This window comes from Pseudorasbora parva, chromosome 13 (assembly GCF_024679245.1).
Source record: "Pseudorasbora parva isolate DD20220531a chromosome 13, ASM2467924v1, whole genome shotgun sequence".
In the NCBI taxonomy this organism is placed as follows: domain Eukaryota; kingdom Metazoa; phylum Chordata; class Actinopteri; order Cypriniformes; family Gobionidae; genus Pseudorasbora; species Pseudorasbora parva.
The window spans coordinates 32,676,054-32,691,708 of NC_090184.1; the positions used below are offsets into that span (position 1 = coordinate 32,676,054).

General features: G+C 37.8%; 1 protein-coding gene across 1 annotated transcript; it reads left to right on the top strand.

Moving 5' to 3' along the window:
* The first annotated feature begins 1,376 nt into the window (after positions 1–1,376).
* abhd17ab (abhydrolase domain containing 17A, depalmitoylase b) lies at positions 1,377–14,841 on the top strand. Its single transcript, XM_067414002.1, has 5 exons — positions 1,377–1,749; positions 2,538–2,914; positions 3,916–4,110; positions 7,419–7,598; positions 11,738–14,841. The coding sequence occupies exons 2-5, from the start codon at positions 2,544–2,546 to the stop codon at positions 11,961–11,963; spliced, it is 972 nt and encodes a 323-aa protein (XP_067270103.1). The 5' UTR covers positions 1,377–1,749; positions 2,538–2,543; the 3' UTR covers positions 11,964–14,841.
* The last annotated feature ends 814 nt before the right edge of the window (positions 14,842–15,655 follow it).

Consider the following 15,655-nt stretch of genomic DNA (forward strand, 5'->3'; position numbering starts at 1 on the left):
TGTGTGTTAGCATGATTCCATTGTATTTATTTACACCAAAGACTTTGTTTACACTCGATAGGCTTGCTAAAGGAGTGACATCTATCAGTAGAGCAGCAGAAGGAAGGAGTGTTCTTTTTTTATCAGTTTCATGTAAAACAGGTCCTCTTCTCTCTGGAAGTGCTCTTCTCTGCAAAGTCATGTCAACATCACCCTTTCTTACACGTATTTCTTGTACATGTAAAGTTTTTTTTTTTTTTTTTTCACTGATCATGGGACAAAACTGGCATCAATGATTTATTTATTTTATTGGTTACTTATTTATGTTTATTAAGTGATCAAATGTTCTCATAATTATGTTGAGACAAATTATAGACAGCTATATGGACCCTTAAAAAAGATGCATACTTACATTTTCTTTTTGTCAAGATATCATAGTTGCTTTTATTAGGCCTAATGCATATTTTGTGTTGTTTTTCTTCAGTTTAATACAACATTTTAATCTATAAAACGTAATTTGTGTTTGTCTCAAGAATAATCAGTGTATTGTGTGACCTGGAATGAAACGAAATAGGCTATACAACATTATTTAAATGGCAGTATTTGTCAATTGGCATATGTCTCTTGCATGACTGTATTCGTCAGCTGTCTGGCAGACTTTACAAAGCTACGACAGCAGATCTGACCGAAGTTCCTTGTATACTCCTCCTGTCAGCGTAATTTCCGGATGCGATACAGTAGAGCAAAGACGTTTTAACAGGAGGCACATCGTCCACTCTGCATATTTTCCGCACTGAGGTAGTGTCGAGGCACGTGATACCCACCGGACCTTCTGATTGGTTACATGCCTTCTGTTTGCGCTATTTTAAAATGATAAAATAGAAATAAAGGACTGCAATTTCTTTTTGAGGTTAAGATATGTTTGCCCATATATGTATTTATAAAGTTTTAGATGCAGAAATGAACTTACTCCAAAGGGAAAATATTAATGGAATTGCAATCTGTGATGCAAATTTGACATTTTAAATAAAGCGAGAGATTGTAACACTTTACGCAAAATCCTCATAAATATGTTCCTTACTAATTTTAAGGATGCTTTGTGTAAAGTTAGCTGTACTAACTTAATCATTCTATATTCACAAAAATTGGTGTGCATTTTACGGCAAACACGATCTATTAAATTAATCAAGAATGAGAAAAAATGTTATTTTATTAAATTTGTTTTATTTGGTCTTTTTTATATAAAAGTGTGTATTTTATTTTTTCACATTTGAGTATATTAAGGTATTATATAACAAAATGGGGGAAACTGTTATTTATTATCTTTTTATCCTTTAATTCATTAAGTTTTAGTCCCATGTTTACTATTTCCTTCCTCTAAGCGCCTCTCACTTCAAAGCGGTATCACTGCGAGACTCAACGAAGAGTGGAAATGCTAACTAACATCTTTGTCTGGAGTGGAAAAAACACAGCTCTATTAGCCTATACCAGCACAGATTATTACATGCCAGGACGGTAGCTGGGAATCAAGTCGGAACGACGAACCAGAAATTGAGTTTTATTCCTGGAGGGCACTGCTTTTTATTTACGGATGAGACATGTCCTCGACGGCGTCCAGACCTTTATTTGTTATCTGAGAGGAGTCGTAGCTGACTAGCTAGCTGGCTAACTCCTCCCTACCCCCTCAATACGAGCTAGCTACTTAAGCGACAGAGGTGTGAAAATATAAAGAAATCCGGCTTTGGCAGGCTGTGGTCAAGAGAACGACACGTATGTGGAAATATAAATATATATTCATGTCCTTGTTAGCAATATATTGTTCGTTTGCAGTTGAAATGAGGTGTACATTTTAAGTTAGCGGTGAGCGGGTCTGTTGGGATTGATGTGACCACTGGTGGATATTTTATATTGGAGCCTCTTAAACCAGCAATAACAATATATATAAATTATTTATGTTTGTAGTCTATACAGTGTCCGATAGCAGATAGAAGCTGGCAAGAACAGTATAGCTGGGAGATAGGTTTACTGGATGCCTGGGTTAATTCTAACTGGGTATTACTTATTAACCATTTGTTTACTGTTTGTGGTTTTTGCCTAGTCCTCGCAGTAGAGAATTAAGCAAACTAAACATAAAGGAGCCTGAATGTATTATAATTTGAAATAAATAATCACTCAGTAAATTGGATGTTAAATTAGTTATTTGTGTAAAAAAGTTTTAAACAGAATTCAGCAGCACTTTAGCGAAATGTCAATAAATTGATGTACAGTCACGTGAGATCATGTCAGCTGTTAATTGTACAGGGAGCGGATTGCACCCCCATGGGTGACGCCATTTGAGATCACATGACCAATGGTGGCAGATGATAATAATAATGTATTAACATATGCTTTTTAGCCAGTGCATATTATGCAATTAGTTCATCCAAACAAAACTAGCATTACACCAAACCCAATTAATATAAATCAGATCCAGTTTAAAACTTAATAAGTTGAAAAATACATTAAATGTTTTGTGTTGAATATGTATTAAACAAGAATTCCTGTCTTCTGTCTTACAGCTGACAATGAATGGGCTTTCTGTAAGTGAGCTGTGCTGCCTGTTCTGTTGCCCCCCCTGCCCAAGCCGCATTGCTGCCAAGCTTGCCTTCCTGCCCCCTGAGCCTACCTATGCCCTCCTGCCCGATCTGGAGGCCGGGCCGGTACCGGCCGGACCCACTGGGACGTCAGGCTTGCGCTCTCGGGGAGGTGGCAGTGGCGGGAGTTCGATAGGAGGTGGGAATGCCACAGGAGAGGGGCGCTGGAAGCTCCACCTCACAGAGCGTGCAGAATTCCAGTACTCCCAACGGGAACTGGATGCCACGGAAGTGTTCCTAACTCGCTCTAGTCGGGGGAACAGAGTGGGGTGCATGTATATCCGCTGTGCCCCCACTGCCAGGTAGGATGGATGCATTTTTGGATTAGTAATGTTTGGAGGGGCCTTATTTGTAGTTTTTACAAAAATATATTTTGTACTCAAAGTGTCACGTTTCCTCTGATGGACCCCCCTTTTCCTCCCAAGGGTCATTTACATTCCTTCATTCTTTTTCCATCTTTCCTTTGTCCCATTTCCTGCTTCCCTCTCAGAGTTTGTCTGCTATCTCTACCCAGAAGCCACTCCTTCCTGGACGCATTCTTTCTTTATCACACACCACTTTTCCCCCCACTGTTGTTACTTGTCCCTTTGTTCCTTTATTTCCTCTTTAAGAGTGATTTCCATTGGATGAGTACAGAGGTTTTTGTTGTGCTCCATAATTTGGACGTCTTTTCACAATAGATGTCTTCTCTTCTCTACACAAAGTACGTGTTATTTCATTTTGAAAGTCTGGATTTGATATCAGTTTTGTTATTATTTACTAAAGCAATAACATTTTTAAAAAAAAGCTGAAATAAAGTGTAAATAGTAGATGGAAAAAGTTACGAAATATGAAAAATGTTGCTTTGGCAACTAACTGAAATAAAAATGGATTAAAGCTAAATAGAAATTAAATTATAATTATATAATATATTGCATAAGTTGCTAAAATGAAAACTGCTAAAATATAAAATACAATTCAATATATTAATACATACTAAAATAGTATATAAATCAAATAAAAACAACATTGATATACAGCCAACCATGTTTTTTGCCGCTGAATTATTTGAAAATGATTCTACGCTCATACACACCCATGTTAGTTATGAAAACTTCCCCTGCGGTGTATTGGGCTCAGGCTCACTGCAGATGTGCCTACATGCACAGTGATTCAGTGACTGTAATTATAGGTTATAAAGTCTCTTTGTGGATCTGTCTTGACTTAGATGTTGAGTCAGACCCTGAAATAGTGTAATGAGCATACTAGAGAGTGACTTTGTACTACAAATCCCATCATCCGTTTTCTCTATCTCCCTCCTCAGATTCACTGTCCTGTTCTCCCATGGTAACGCGGTGGATCTAGGCCAGATGAGCAGCTTCTATATCGGCCTGGGCACTCGAATCAACTGTAACATATTCTCCTATGATTACTCCGGCTACGGGGTCAGCACGGGGAAGCCCTCGGAAAAGAATTTGTATGCAGACATAGACGCAGCGTGGCAGGCTCTACGCTCAAGGTGAGACAATCAATACCAGGGCACAACCAAAACAACTGCATGTGCATAGTAGAGCTCAAGCTTTAAAGTTAGTTATGGTTAGTTCACCTAAAAATGAAATGTATGTCTTTAATGACTAACCCTAATGTCGTTCCACAACCGTAAGACCTCCGTTCATCTTTAGACACAGTTAGAGTAAGATATTTTATATTTAGCTCAACAGCATATCTAAGTGTATGCCCACTTTACTGTCCATGCCCAGAAAGGGAAAAAACATCATCAAAGTAGTCCATATGTGACATCAGTTAGTTATTTAGAATCTCTTGAAACATCAAAAATACATTTTGGTCCAAAAATAGCAAAAACTACGACTTTATTCAGCATTGTCTTCTCTTGAGTCATTAATGACATCAATTTCATTTTTGGGTGAACTAACCCTTTAAAGTGCAGTGTCTCTTTAAGAATTTGAAAGAAATTAATCATTTTAATATTTAGCAAGGACCAATTAAATTAATCTATGGTGACATTAAAAACACTTATAATGTTACAAAAAATTGAATTTTTTTGTATTAAATTCTTTTTCAATTAAATTTCTATTCATTAAAGAATCCTGAATTTTTTTATAATGGTTTCCACAAAAGTATTAAGCAGCATCTAATTATTCTTTAGATGGCAACTTCTTGATTCTGCAATTATATTACAGTATTTTTCACAAATAAAGTAATTGTTTAAAAATATATTAATAAAAATTAAGTAAACACTGTAGGCTAACAGGGCACTTCTGTAATCTGGTAAATTTGTACGCACTGGTAACATATTTGTTTCAGATACAGACAAGGTAGCACAAATTTTACGTACAGCACTGTAAAAGACTTCGAAGTATTAGTCATTTCCTTTTCTTTTGGACATTTAATGTTTTGCTTTAAATTTGATACAAAAGCTGTGTTTAAATTACCATCATGGTAATGTGACATTTATTAATTAATCTATTTTTTTTAAACTGTATATCTGGAGTGGAAAACAAAATCATTTCATTTTGCATGCATTTGTTTTATTTTGCATTTGTGGGTTTAGAGAAATGTCTACTTGGTATATAACTAGCATATAACAATTAAGCTTGCTTAGGCTTGTTTTACTAACGGCTATGAGGGACAAATCATTATGAATGAAACTAACTTGACTTTTAAACCGTTGCTATATCAATGTCCTAATGATTAAAAAAAAAAAAAAAGGTTAAATAATGTATAGTTGCTTTTCTTGCATTTTTTCAGCCTGTCAGATACTTTTCATACACAAGAAGCACGTTCAAAAACACATCCCAATTATTTTAATTTGTAATATTGTTTTACAGTATTACTGTTTGTAATGTGTTTTGATCAAATAAATGTTGCCTCGGTGATCCTAAGAGACTTTCAGTCAAAAATCCTACCAATCTCAAACTTTTGAGCAGTAGTGTATATTACCGGTAATTGCTCTCTTAGATTAATGCTCAGAGTTAAAGGCACATTGTTGTTTTTCCACTGCTAGAGGTCACCTATTCAAAACAAAGGCGTAGCTTGATGATGCAGAGGTTGCGCACGGAATCTTGGGAGTTGTAGTTTTCACCTCACAGCCGGTGGAAAAGTATTGGTATTTGACCAGGGCCGAGTGCTGTGGGAGCTGAACGAGGTCGCTGAAGTGATTGCTAATGAGAGACAAGCGTGAAACCCGGCGACAGCAGCACAACTTTTATTATGTCACCGCTGCTGCTTCTTCCGGTCAAACATATGTGATATATATTAGATACACTGTGCGTTCGCTCCCTAGCTGCTATGAAACACTTGAAACACCCTGCAGTACGCTAGATCGATATTAGAACATCATATTAATAAATGCTGGATGGCTTGTTGATAAATGGCATATGATTTAATTTTAAAACATTTGTATGATGGGGAAAATGCTGTATTACTGTACAATAAGTAGTTTTCTGTCTAAATCTCTCCGAACATTTGTTCCCTTGTCTTATAAAACATAATATATTAAAGCATCTTTGTTGTATCGATGGTTTCAACAAAATAAAATCGGTAATGATGTCATTGATAGGTGACGCACGGACACAGTTCATGTCATGGTTAAAATTGCTTTTTTCTCTGAATTTAAACATTCTTGGAATAATTTGGGATAATGTAAGTACACAATTCAACAAAATATATAACACTGTTCTAGTGGTTTTTTTGTGGCTATTTTAATCCAAATCCAGCTTGTTTTAATAAAGTGGTCAAAAGTCTTGCATATTAGTCTTTATCTCATCATGCTCACTCAATTGGTTGGAGCGTTTCTTGACTTTCTGAACCACAAGTTATTACATTCACAATTAACCAAGAACTGTTACTAAGACTTAAATTGTGTAGTTATTTACTTGTTCCTTATATGACAATGTTAAGATACACATTTACAACAGCCTTTTTTAATGATAATGTTACTAAAAATTTGAATTACCCTAAAAAAGTCTTATTTTTGGTTGAGCATTTTTGTTAAATATCCTATATAAACCTATCCTAAAAATGCTAAAAGAATCCTTAAATAAATCAGTAAGAAACCATTCAATACACTAAATGACCAGAACATTTTCTTTAATTCAGGAATAAGATTTTTCTCAAAAGCAGATGAAAATTAGCCTGACAAGCCAGACCCACATCAAGATGTTTTGTCTGGAAACTCACCATTGACAGGACTCAATCTGAGGGGCGGGATAAACGGTTGTCTTTCAAACTTCCTCTGCACGCGATAGGATAGCACTACCACCAACCAGAGCAACGAAGGTGAAACAGAGCTTGTTGATAGATTAAACATTCGCCGTATCCGGTCAGCAAAACTCTGAACACCTCTTCCCTTTTTAAGAATGACTTCAGTGCCGCTCTTTGTTCTTTTCTCAGAGAAAAGCTTAACTCCAAGTCTTCCAGAGTCGCGGTCAAAGCTGATTCGAAAGACCGCCGTTCGTCAGTTTCTGTGTTTACTTGAAGCACGCAAATGCAACTCGGCCGTCATCATTATGGCCCCGCCCACCGACTCTATACACAATGTGATTGGCCCAGCAAGAGTTAGGGGAATACAGCTCAGAAGGGTATTGAGAGTTGCTAGATGACACTCGCGGGCAGATTAAATTTGCTACAGCTAGGGTGCGTCTAGATTTCTAGGCTAGATGAAAATAAACACCGCCCTTAATTTTTTGCCAGCTATCTGCGAATCATACTGCTCTTGGTCTGAATAGGGTGTAAATTACATTGACATTGAGGCAGTTATTTGTTCTGTGTATGACATTTAATTAGCTTTTGATTCCTCTCTAACAGATATGGCATCAGCCCAGAGAATATTATCCTGTATGGACAGAGCATTGGCACGGTGCCCACGGTGGACCTGGCATCGCGATATGAGTGTGCGGCTGTTATTCTTCACTCTCCTCTCACCTCTGGCATGAGGGTGGCCTTCCCCGACACTAAGAAGACTTACTGCTTTGACGCATTTCCAAAGTGAGTACCAAAAATCATTGCCTTCTAACTTGTCCTCAATTATTTGTGCGTTATTCCCATTTTCACTAGAGGTTTGACAGGACTCATCATTATTAATGAGCTGATGATTTGCCTGCTCATGGCCAGCACAGATTGCCGCTATTTATGAGCGATTCACTGGGTTTTGGTTTTGGCGAAAGCTAACAGAGTGTGTTGAGCTTCTAGTTTTGAGAAAATGGAAATAAGGCTTTTTATTCTTTAAGTTTGATTACAATCATTTTCATTGCATTTTGGCTGTGACAGTGGTGTTGTGGAGCTCAGAGGGAGGTTGGCTGCACTCGTGGGTGGTGTCACTCGGTGCCAGTGTAGTAGAACACATGGTTGCCATGCATCTGCAGTCAAAACCGCCACTGTTCTCACACAAGTGCTGTGTAGTTGGCTGGCAGCTGTTTAGTTTGCTGGCATCCACACACACACCACATGCCACACACTTTTCCAAATTGTTTACTTGCATTTAGGGCTGTCACAATTCCTCGATTTAAAATTGAGTACACGATTTAAAACAAATTCTTGATTAGAATTGTCTCATGTTGAACCACATTAGACTGTTGTCTAACGCCCGTTTCACACATATTCCGTCTGCAGTGCGTATGCGGTGCGTTTTGCAGTGTGTATGCGGCGCAGGAGCCGCACCCACTGTTGTGCTTTCACATATTGCATTTGCAGTGTGTAACTGATCTGCGGCTGTACCACGAACACAGAATTTGTTAATTATTTTTATTTCAATTGTAAAAGTTGTTAGGCTACTGAACATGGCTTGTCATCATTGCAATTCACTTGTATACACTCTTTCATAGATGACACATTTAAAAGCATTAATAGAAATATTTTATAAAATTTACTTTATATTTATATAGCTTTTAGATTTATATATTACGTTGCTCACGCAACGCAAGTGGCAAAGCATTTAAACATATGTTATAGTCAATGTTAAAATCACAATATTACAATAGACAAAAAACCTTGTCTTTTATTTCGTAAATCTTTTTTTAATTAATTAATTTATTTATTTTTACAAGAAATCCAGCAGGTCATAAAGAACTTTGTTTTTCCACCCGAGGAAGGACGAGTGCTTTCCATTATGTCATTATTAGCTAAATGCCAGGTATGGTGTTATTTTCCTTGCTTTACCGGAAGCAAAAAGCCATGTGATGACTTTGAAATAGAGTAGAATTGTAAATTATATTCAAATTGTATGCATCTGTGGTGAAATTACTAGATTTTTGCGTCAATACATGTTTGCTTCAAAAGAGTAGGGGTGTAACCCCGGCATCCTGGCCAAATTTGCCCATTGGCCCCTGTCCATCATGGCCTCCTAATAATCCCCATATCCTGATTGGCTTCATCACTCGGTCTCCTCTCCACCATAAGCTGGTGTGTGGTGAGCGTTCTGGCGCAATATGGCTGCCGTCGCATCATCCAGGTGGATGCTGCACATTGGTGGTGGTTGAGGAGATTCCCACTTCTATGTAAAGCGCTTTGAGTGCCTTGAAAAGCGCTATATAAATCGAACGCATTATTAATGTGAACAATGCACTGTCACACTGTCAATTCTGAGATCCCGCACAGCAAAAAATTGACTCAGTGAACGATCGCCACACTGCTGTATATGCACCGCTCCTGGAACGGATCGCCGGACTGCATCTGCTTGCAGTGTGAAAGCTGTAATCCGTCAACCCCCTCCACCACCCCCTCCTATCAACATAAGCCCCGTTTCCACCAAAATTACCCGGAACAATTTGTACCAGGAACTTTTCTACAGGAACTTTTCTCCCCCCCAGACCTGCAGCTGTCTGCGTTTCGACCGCGATAAAGTTCTGAGAAGATTAGGCAAATTAGCCCGGTGATGTAGGACTGCGAGTACTGCTCCTCCAAGCCAGTGACGGACAAGGCTGTCACTTTTTATTCAATATTCGAATATGCATTCGAAGATGACGTGAAATCCGTAAGCGAACTATAAATAAACTATCCGGTTTTTAAAGTGCCATGTAGCGCAATTTCTTTTACTGTCGGTGCGTTTACATGGAGCACTGTAGTTTAAAAGTCCAATCTGAAGGAAAATGCTCCATATAAACACCTCAATCGTAATAAAAATGCCCAAACTGAATGAAATTGTAATCGTTTTGAGATGGGTGGATAAACCTTTTCATGAATCGATCAAACTAAACATTTCACCATGACCTAACCGGATGACTTTTGAGTGTGCGTCCTTATGTGATGTACACAGCGCGCGCCTTCACCAAGCATGACAAGAGAGGAAAATACATTTTTCTGAGGGATAAACTTTTTATTTCATAAGAAGTTATGAAGATAATGTTGGCATAATGACACTGTCCCTACGCCTATGTAAGCAAACAATCATTAACTACTTCAACTGCGCCTGACATTAGAATTTATTTTTTCTGAGATGATTATTACACTTTACAACAAATGAATAGCTTTTATAAAACCGTAAGTCCTGGTGGCCGTTGAGAGTTGCTATGGCATCCGTAAACACATTCCAGCTGCTGGAGATGACGGCGTTGTAGATAATTTAATATATTCGAATGCATTGCTTGATATTTTAATTCCGTTCAATTAGATTTTTTTTCAAAAATGACAGCCCTAGCGGACAGTAATCATGTTTGTGTGTACCGATTGAAAGATTTAGAGGACTGTTTACATGAGACGTTATCTAAACCGATCTGGTGTTTACATGTGATGACTTTCAATCGCAATCATTTTGTCAAGCAGTTTGTCTGCCGCATCAAAAATGTCAACGCTGTTTTCTCCAGCAGCTGGAATGTGTTAACTGAAGCCATAGCAACTCTTAACGGCCACCAGGACTAATACAGTATTATATTATAAGCTATTTATTTGTTTAAATAATCATCTGAGAAAAAAAAAAATCTTCTGTCAGGCGCAGTTAAAGTAAAAACTGCCTGGGGCAATATACGCTGTCTCATTACTCCAACATTATCTTCATAACTTACGAAATAAAAAGTTAACCCCTCAGAAAAATTAACTTTCCTCTCTTGTCAACATGAGCGCGGCGTGTAAGACTGATTATTACTGAACGTAGACCGAACCTCGCAAAAGACTTTTAAAAATGCCGAGTTGAAATAAAATGCTGCCTGAGCTCAACCAATCAGCGTGTTCAGCGCCCAAGTCCCGCCCTGGAAAGTTCCTGAACTTTGAAAAAGTACTACCTCGCGAGCAGGGCCGTTTGGAGGGGGAAATATTTACCCGGAACTTCATTTATACCCTAGTTCCTGCGGTCTAAACACACGAAGTTCCACCCAAAGTTCCTAGTTCCTGGGTAAAGTTCCTGTGGTGGAAACGGGGCTATATACAGTGATATAAATGCAATATTCCAGTATCATTAAATTAATTAAACATGCTGGAAGCAGCCCAAACTGTCTGCAGGGTCCTAGAGCACACAGGGCCTGAGTTACACACTTTCAAAAATGAATTTATGAAAACAAATCAAAAAGTGCCTAATTTTTGGGGGGGTTATAACAATATACTTACATGTTTATCACTTTTAGCAGTGTTTGATGTAACTTTAAAGGGTTTCCTGTAAAATGACACCAACATTTTGAACCTAGGCCACTGTATGTGTGTTTGGGAGGCTTTTCAATTTGGGTAGGCCAAATCCAGGCGGAAATGGCACCAGAGTAATTTAGTGTAAAACGAATACCAAAGTGATGCATATCTCCAGAAAGTAAAGACTCTAAGCTTTCAAATGGTACCACATATGACATCATAGCTCCTCCACAGACATTTAAAATGGAAAGTATATACATGAGGATGTCATTCCCGACCCTGTACAGGGTCCTCGGAGTTTAAGAGGTTAAAGATATATGGCACAAAAAAAATCCATAAGCATAATTAAAAAAAAAAAAAGTTCAGATGTAGCTTTCCAGTAATGTTATCATGCTACTAAAAAAATAAGCTGAAGTTGAATTTAGTTTAATTTATGGTAATTAATTGATCATAAACATCAATTGTGAAATGAGCTATTCAAATATTAATAACGTTATTATAATTTATTTTCTGTGTGTGGATTAATGTAGTTTTTCTTCTAACACCCTGTGTCCCTTTGTGTGTCCCTGCTTCAGCATTGAGAAAGTGTCTAAAATCACATCTCCAGTGTTGATCATCCATGGGACGGAGGATGAGGTGATAGATTTTTCCCACGGGCTGGCCCTGTACGAGCGCTGCCCCAAAGCTGTGGAGCCGCTGTGGGTAGAGGGAGCTGGACACAATGACATCGAACTGTACAGCCAGTACCTGGAACGCCTGCGTCGTTTCATTGGGCAGGAATTGGCCACACAACACGCCTAAGCTCTCCTCCTTCCTCTTGTCATCCCACCATCTCCCAGTCCAAGCAAGAGTGAAATGGATGCAACAGTAACTTATTGAAGGCTGCCATTTTGTATGGACAACGTTACTGTCGGAGGAGCTTGACAGATGCTCCACTGCTCAGATTTGTTTTCTTAAGTGTTTTCATTTTTTTCCTCCCTCTTTTTGTCATCTTGTACACGTGTGTATGTATGTGTGTGCACGGGAACCCTGGGGAGGTGGAAGTGAAATTTCTCTGGGGCAAGAATGGATGGATGGATGAATTCCTCTGCCGGATTCAGTCCAAGGAAATAAGCCAGACAGAGTCCTGTCCCTCCAACCAGACTCTTTCTTTCTCCACATCTGAGCATTCATCTGTCAGTTGAGTGGTTTGCTTCTCCAACCTGCTCCCAAGATGCCTCAGCCTGAGAGAATTTCACTTCCCACTTCTCATCAGGCAAGCTAAAATAGCTCAATCTCAGCGCCTGGCAAATTTCCTAGCCTTGCTGACCCTGCGGGATGGAATAAACCGGTTGTTTGGTAGAGGATTTCAGGATTGAGTTTTGAAGCATCCTACACGGGTGCAGTGATGCCCACCTCTGCATCATTCATTCATCTAATCACTTGGCCTTTTCTGGATGGCTCTTGTGGCCAGGTGTGTGGGTCTTCTCATTATACCCTGCGGGATGCTGACCTCTATGCACCGACGTTCCCTTTTACTGAGTTTTTGCCTTTATGTAAAAGATGAGCTTGGGATAAGATGACGCCTGATGATGTACACCGCTCAAGGCAGGGAAAGATTGAATCCTGGGACGCTGGCAAAAGTTCCCAGCATTATCAGCCTATTTTATTTCTCCTTGGTGTTTTTTTTCCTTTCTTCTCAGCATGTGAGGGTGTCCATAGCCCCCTGAGGTGACAGAAACTGGGAGGGCTGCTCGCTCATCCACACATTTCAATGAAACCACCGCACTCGGGATGACATGATACATAGTACGTCCAGACGTCATGTTTCTGAACTGTTGGGCCAGTAGAAAGATCAAGGTTTTATTCTCCCGTTGGGACTTTCCTAAAGCCAGATCTTCGGCGTAGCATTTCCACACTCATTCTCAATTAGTTGAACTTTTTAAACGGGGTTTGGTTCTATAAATGGTCTAATTGTGTAAGAACAAACAATGCACACAACACAGTTACAGATAGAAACATAAATCACTTATGTACCCTGTGGCAATGACACAACCCGCAACCAGTTTTTCCAGTTCTTAGCCTGACGTCAAGAATGTTTCTATCATGGAAATGTTACTCTCCAGTCGGCATTCACTTCTGAGGTCAAGCTATATTCATGCATTTGCTCTGTCTCTTGGTTTATTATTTAGTTTTTTAAACAAAGCATTTCAAAGCATAGCACATCATTTAAATATTTCTCTTTATTATAATAAAGGATTTTTCTTTTTCTTTCCATGTCAGATTGCTAGTTAGTGGCACATGGTTTCATCTTAAGTAATGTTCTGACAGCTGGAGGCAAGTTTGAAGATAACTAGCAATAAAGGCACAACAATGAGGTCATCTACAACCTATTTTTGTGATGTCTTCTCTAGTCGAGCTGCTCGTTTTCAAAGGGAGTTTGTCTGATATGATGTGGACGCAACTATCAGGTTATCTGATGTTGAGAGAAATTGTAAAAGCTTTGAAAAACACTAGTGTCTTTCTTGTAGACTGTTTTTCAACTGTGAATTATCAAGGGAACCTGCTGCTACAGATCACGATTTGATGGTATCAATGAAATTAAAGGGCCGAACCCTGCTATCTTTTGTTGTTTTCTAATGCGTCAAACCTTTTCAGTGAGATAAAAGTCAGCTTCCCCATGCGGGTGTGATTCAGTCACCACCGTGGGCTGCTGTCATTCTGAATTTCAAACAAGACTTTGTTTAATAATGCTAATTAATTTCAGTATCTTTTTGGGGTAGGCTTTTGCAAGATGAATATTCTGATTTTATGGTGCCAGAAGATTTCATTTTTAGAAACCCCTTTTTTGGGGGGCGAGGGGGCTAACCTTTATCCATCCACTCCCTTTGGACTGTTCATATTCGTTCTGGTTAAACTCAATCCCATTACCGCAGAACGCAATGTGATTATGTATTCCGAAAACAAAACACTGGTTTGAACGTAATTTCCAAAGCCTAATTCCAGCAAATCTGATTCCATGTTTCATCATGTATTAAAGTATGTAATCTGGGGTTGGACATAAAGGGGCTTGTTCGTTCTCCATTCTAACCAAAGATGACAGGTGTTGGATTTGCATTGGCCGCCCACTGCCATTTGTCAGCACTCAGATGTGGATTGGAGCAGGCGGCGGACTTGGGCTGTTCAGCTGAGCCAGGTCTCACACAATACAGGCTGCTGTTGAGGCCGCCGAGGGGAAGTTTTTGTGTGGACTGTTGGTGCGTGTTTACCTCCTGTAAGACACAAGTGTTTGGAGGGCTGAAGCAATACCAACTTGGAGCCAGCAGACTGGATGTGGGGATGCTCTGTGTGTTCAAACAAGAGGGGAGGATGTTGGCTTGGGGTCCATCCCACAGCGTTCAGATTCAGCTCTTTTTATTAAGATTTTTTTTTTCTTGTTTAAAGAAAGTAAGTTATAGAAATATCTTTTTAAAACTATCAGATGTATGTACTGTATAACATTGTTTGAGAAGCTTAATCTTGAGGTTTGAGAATCATTTTTTTATCTTAATGGATTGGGAGTAAGAGTCATGGGGTGTTACTGTTCTATCCTTTTATGCATTATTCTAATGTTGTATTTAGTTTTAAATATGTCTTTTTTCCTTTTCCAGAATTAATAAAAAAAAGAGAGATCTTAGAAAATAAAATTATGAATTGATAATTGTTGTATTTCTCTTTTCTTGTATCTATACACAGAAATATAATTTAAATAACTATATAATATTTGTTTTACAAATGTATTTAATATTGGTTTCGATACATTTATTATAAATAGAAAATTATTGTAACCCAGTTCTAACACATTTATACAGCAATATATTTATAGTTAATATTTGTTTAATACATTTATTTTTCAATTTTAATATTTTATATTTTCAGTCTTGAACTTGACATTTTATAATTGTAAATATTTGTTCTTGTAATATGAAATAAGATCTAATTTGCATGCTTATATATTTGCATTTATATATTCAATCTTAAACTTTATCATATTAATGGATAATTATTCTAAATCTATTTTCATGTAACATGCTGTTAAGTCACATTTGCAATTATTTAGCTGTATTTAATATTGGTTTCGATACATGTATTATGAAATTAAAATTGTCGTAAACCTCTAACATCACATTTATACAGAAATATACATTTATATCATTGTTTTAATACGTTTATTTTTAGATTTTAATATTTGACATATTTAGTCTTGAACTTGACATTGTGATTTTATTGTAAATATTTTTCTTATAATATGAAATGGGAAGATCACATTTGCATGCTGATATACAGTATTTGCATTTATATTAGTTATTTATAAGTGCTATTTTAAAGTGCTTTTTTAATATATTAAAAAACGTTAAACTGAATATGTTTATGTTATGTATTCATATTCTTGAACTTGACCATATTCATTTATAATTATTATAAATCTATTTTCATGTAGGCTAACATGCTGCTTTCACATTTTCAATTATAAT